This window comes from Cryptomeria japonica, chromosome 4 (assembly GCF_030272615.1).
Source record: "Cryptomeria japonica chromosome 4, Sugi_1.0, whole genome shotgun sequence".
Lineage (NCBI taxonomy): Eukaryota > Viridiplantae > Streptophyta > Pinopsida > Cupressales > Cupressaceae > Cryptomeria > Cryptomeria japonica.
This window is the reverse complement of record NC_081408.1, coordinates 282,487,555-282,492,717: the sequence shown is the minus strand read 5'-3', so window position 1 is coordinate 282,492,717 and position 5,163 is coordinate 282,487,555. Positions and strand designations below refer to the sequence as shown.

At 42.4% G+C, this 5,163-nt stretch overlaps 1 protein-coding gene across 1 annotated transcript; it reads left to right on the top strand.

Annotated features, from left to right (window-relative positions):
* The first annotated feature begins 1,818 nt into the window (after positions 1–1,818).
* Positions 1,819–4,792, top strand: LOC131077613 (probable disease resistance protein At1g61300). Its single transcript, XM_058015146.2, has one exon. The coding sequence runs from the start codon at positions 2,021–2,023 to the stop codon at positions 4,727–4,729; it is 2,709 nt and encodes a 902-aa protein (XP_057871129.2). The 5' UTR covers positions 1,819–2,020; the 3' UTR covers positions 4,730–4,792.
* Positions 4,793–5,163: the final 371 nt, after the last annotated feature.

Here is a 5,163-nt window from a genome sequence, read left to right as displayed (position 1 = left end):
TTAAGGAGCTATAAGTACCCACAAAATGAAGCACATAACTAAACCACTATATGAACCATAGGAGGATGGGGGGATGCAAGGAAAGAAGCACAAGCCCAAGAAGAAAACTACATCCCCCAAAGGAGGTGTGACACAACCAAAGGAGTAGGTAAGAAGGGAGCACAACCCTCTCTTGTTAAATACTCATAAGGTAATCAGTCCTTAACATGCATCCACAACCCACCCACAACTAACAACACCAAACCCATTTCGAAAGGAAGACCCTCCTCCCCTAAGAATTGCATGGACCCCAAAACCCCAAGGACCTAAATCAACTCCCACGTTAGATCCCACAAAAGGTTGAGAAGAGTCCACCCCAAATCCCTCAAGAAAAAGAGGGAATCCCACCTTAGAAGCCTCTCTGGACAGGGGATCCCAAATACTCACCATCTTTGACCAAAGAAAACCAACATTGGAGGTGTATAGGAGAATAGGGCTTTATTCTGAAGGGTTCGCCACATGCTGGTAGAAGAGTTGTCAAGCATCCCCACAACATACATAGTGGCCAAAATAGTCCACAGTCCACTCAAATAAAATATAGGAGGCATAGAAGGAGGAGCCCAAAACCAGGTGAGAAACAATTAGAAACAAGGCCTTAGATCCACAAGCAATCAACAAACACCGAGCAAAGAAACAAATCGCACAAGGGGCAACCACCTTAAGAACCTCCCCCAAATGAGAAGCTCTAACACCAACCATCCAGATCCATTAATAAACAATGAAGAAACTAGGGACCTTGTGCCAAAAACCACCAACAAACAAAGGCTATAGAAGTGGCATGCATAACCTTGACAGAAAATGTAAGGGAAGCCACACCCACAACACACATGCACTAAAGCCAGGGCCCATATCGATCAACGTACACCCTATTAGTAGCATGAAATAGAACCAACATTTCGTGACCCCAGCTAGGCATCCCAAAGAAGACCTCCAACACCCCTCGTTGATTGGATTACGAGGTCTCCCCAAACAAAGCCTGTAGAAACAACCCACTGGCTACAAGGAGAAATGGCCCCAAGCAAACCAAGCGTGAGTAGTCACTTTCGCATTGAATGAAAAGCCACTGAGAATCCTTTGATAACTAAAGAGAAAAGGGCACTAGAACACAATCACAAGACCCCATCTCCAGCAAGAGGCATATCTTAAGGGAAGCCATCTCAGACTTGACCAACCATAAGAGAAAACAGTCACAGAAATAGACCCCACCAATAGGGGTACCACTAGAGAGCCTTCCACTCAGAGAATACTACAAACACCCATGCCTTGCCCAAGGAAACACGATGCAAGGCAAATCCACCCTCATTCGGGTCATCATTGTTGCTTTCTCCTTCTCCATCTGCTGAACCCTAACACCTTGTCCTCCGCTACTCTGCTTCCCCATCTTTAAAACCTTATAGTTTATAAACAATAAACATTTTTTATGTTAACAAATATAAACAATAACTTTATTCCTTGTCTAACATATGCAGCTACAACAATAAAATTGTTGTTTGCCAATATGATATGTGAGTAATAACTTACTTTTAATGATCCATTCCAAAACGGAAACCAAATTAAAATTGAAAAAATATAATCTTGACTATTCTTAAACCACCCAACCAGTGAAATTCATCTTTAAAAAAGTGCGATGATGATAAATGCAAGTCTGAAATTTTAAAAATAATTTTGCAAATATGCTTCGATTATCTCTATACGCATTCTCGAAAAGAGAGATTATTTAAACCGAAACGTGGACCGACCATCGAATGTTGCGGGACTGCAGAAGAAAAGAAGGGGAAATCGTCCATAGTAGAGATGCCATAAAGCAAGAAAGTAGGAATGTCGGGCTCTGTAGAAAATACGTTCGAGGAAGAAAGATCCATGGTTGATATTGAGACAGGCACAGGAGGACATGCTTGGTTATAATTTCTAGTTATAAAACAGTGCTTCGATCGGTTCTCTTAATTTCCTTTTGCATTACGAGTCTCTTTGCTTTGGGCAAATGGATTCCATTAGTGGAAGAGTGAAAGAGATTATAAGCAGTCGCTGGCAGGCAATTGTGAAAAAGATTAAGCATCTAACTAGTGTGCCCAAAGATGCCGAGCGCCTCCGCCATGAGATAGATCGAGTGAAGGGCATAGTCGATCATATTAATAGTGGGCTAAATTGGAAAGGTCGACAGCCTTTGGCAGTGGTGAGGCTTTGGGTGACGAAGCAAGAGCAAATCGTTAAATCTGCTGAAGAGGTGTTTCTCAAGTATGAAGAAAATAAGCACAGTCGCTTGTGTTGCTGCCGCCCTCACTGTTTGCTTGTCAAAAGATCCAGTCGAAAGATCTGTAATGCTATAGCCGAGATAGATGAGCTTCTGAAGATGAAAGATTCAGATTTTCCCAAAAATGGAGATTTGGGAGAGCCTCCCGAAACGCTTCTGCAGCCCATGGAGAAGGACCTGGTTGGCACATTTGTCCAGGAAAAGCTGTCGGAGCTGGAGACGTGGGTGCTGGAAGATGACTCTGTTCGTGTCGTTGGTGTCTATGGAATGCCCGGTGTGGGAAAGACATCCCTGCTAAAACAAATCAACAACAATGAAAAGGTACTCAATTTCTTTAAGCTTGTGATTTGGGTTACTGTGTCCAGAGAATCCGATGTCTCTGCGCTCCAGAGGCGTATTTTTGAGAGAATTGAGTTGCCTTGGCGACCCAATTTGAGCCTTGACGAAGCCGCAGGGGTTTTGCATTCGGTTTTCAAGGAGAAGCCACTGCTCCTTATTTTGGACGATGTGCGGAGAAACATAGATGTTTCCAATTTGGGAATTTCTGCTTCTGAGAATACAAAAAAAGTTGTACTAATTTCCAGGGATAAAGAAGTGTGCAAGAGCATGAAAGCAGACAGAATGATTGAAATGAAGCATCTGACTGAGGAAGAAGGTTGGGAGCTTTTCTGCAGAGGAGCCTTCGTAGGTGGTGTGGATCAGATTATGGATAACGAGATAGAGAGCTTGGCCAGAAGCATTGCAAAAGAGTGTAAAGGGCATCCCCTCACTATTAAAACGCTTGCTCGGACAATGCCGCAGCTTCACAGCAGTGCCAGGTCGGATTGGGAATACATTCTGAAGGAGCTAAAGGCGATTGATCCCCAGTTTTATCGCATCGATGAAGAAATTCTGAGGGATTTATTCGCGCCGCTGAAGCACAGCTACGATGCTTTGGAAACAGATGCGCTCAGGCTTTGTTTCCTGTACTTGGCAGCTCATAGAGAAGACGAGGAAATCGACGCGGGTCAATTGATACAATTGTGGTTGGCAGAGGGCCTAGTGAAAAGCAGATTTGAAGGGCGCTACGTTTTTCTAAAGACCTTGGCGGACCGATGTTTGATCGACATTAAGGTTAAAGAGGAAAATGGCCTTGATATCTGGAAAGTGAAAATCCATGATTTGCTCAGAGATATGGCGATACACGTCGCTGAGATCGACCAGAACAGCTTGTTCTGTGCGGGTCAGAATTTAGAAGAATTTCCATACTCTGCATTTGCAAGTCCACAATGGGTGAGGATATCACTGATGCATAACTGTATCAGTTTTCTGCCTGGCAAATTTGATTGCACGAAGCTGGTGACTGTGTTGTTGAACTCCAATACGATTGAAGAGGTTCCAGAGGGCTTTCCGGAGAAGCTCAATAAGTTAAAGGTACTCGATCTCAGCAACACGCCCATCAAATTCTTGCCAAAGTCCATCCAATATTTGAGTCGTCTCGTGTATCTCCAGCTTTCCAATACCCAGATTAGGGTACTCCATGATCAAACATTTAGGCTAAGTAGAGTGCAGTTTTTAGATCTTTCTTTCTCCCCTCTCATCAGTATACAGTCCATGATAAAGAAGATGAAAAGTCTTCAAATTCTCAAGTTAGCCCACTGTTATGATTTGGAGTTCGTTTCACCCGACATATCACAGCTCACTGGTTTGGAAGAGCTTGACATGTGGAACACGCTGTTTGCATTTTCATGGGAGTTCGAGACAAGTGAAGAAATAAAGAAGGCTTCTTTGCTAGATGTATGCAAACTCCATCATCTCAAGCGTCTTCGTCTAACCCTAAAATCCCCAATTGGGGATAGAACAGTGGGGAATCTAGTGGAGCTTCAAGAACTTTGGCTACTTTGGATGCCCCAAGTCCGTCAAACACATCTACCCACTGACATGCGGGCCATGCACAACTTGGAGAGGCTCCACCTGTATGACTGTCAAATTGAGGGAACCCCTGATTTATTCTCAGAATTACAAAATCTCAACTACTTAGAGCTCAAATCTTCTCAATTACTGGTCAGTCTTTCAGGATTAGGATTGGGCAGATTATCCAATTTGAAGGAAATAGAGATTGAGGAATGCCTTCTGCTCACGGAGTTGGGAGAAGAATTTGGAATGAAAGGCTGCTTTACAAGGCTGCGCAAGCTCAAACTGTGGATGTTACCTTCTCTGGAGAGTCTGTCGAGTTCTGTCGAAGAGGGGGCTCTCCCCATGCTGCAGACTTTGGCTATATTCCATTGCATGAAGGTTAAAGTACTACCTTGGGGACTTGATAATCTCAAGTTTCTGGAACAGATCAGAGGAGATATGAAATGGTGGAAAGAAATCAGCTGGGAAGATGAAGAGATGAAGAACCATCTTCATGCTAAGTTCGTGGAAATCGTGGAAATCCATGATAGTTATGATGTTTAAGATACAGTTTTTCCCTAAGTAAGACGCATGAAATAATTGCTTGCATCTGTTTAATTTGCAAGGTATTGCTTGTATGTTTAATTTGCAAGGTATTGCTTGTATGTAATTATGAATTGATATTTAAAACAAATTTATTAGAGTTTCAGCTCGTTACTTATACACCAACAAAACAGAGTAATCCACCTTTAACAAAACCACTTTCATAAGAGCTTCATATCCCTCCTTCTACAAAACAGAGGACTTAAGTTCAAATATATTCTTCTTGTTTTTATTTTTTGGGGGGGTTTATTTAGACTACGTTATTTCCGAATGATTGTACCAAGACTACAAGAAAAACTCAACATATCTTAACAACCCAAAGGTTGTACAGATCAATTCTGTTTTGTCAAATTAAATACTAAAAAGATGCGTTCTTTGAGACTAATGTGTTTGTC

Coding starts and splice junctions, on each gene's coding strand:
- LOC131077613 (XM_058015146.2), top strand. CDS start 2,021: ATGGATTCCATTAGTGGAAGAGTGAAAGAGATTATAAGCAGTCGCTGG.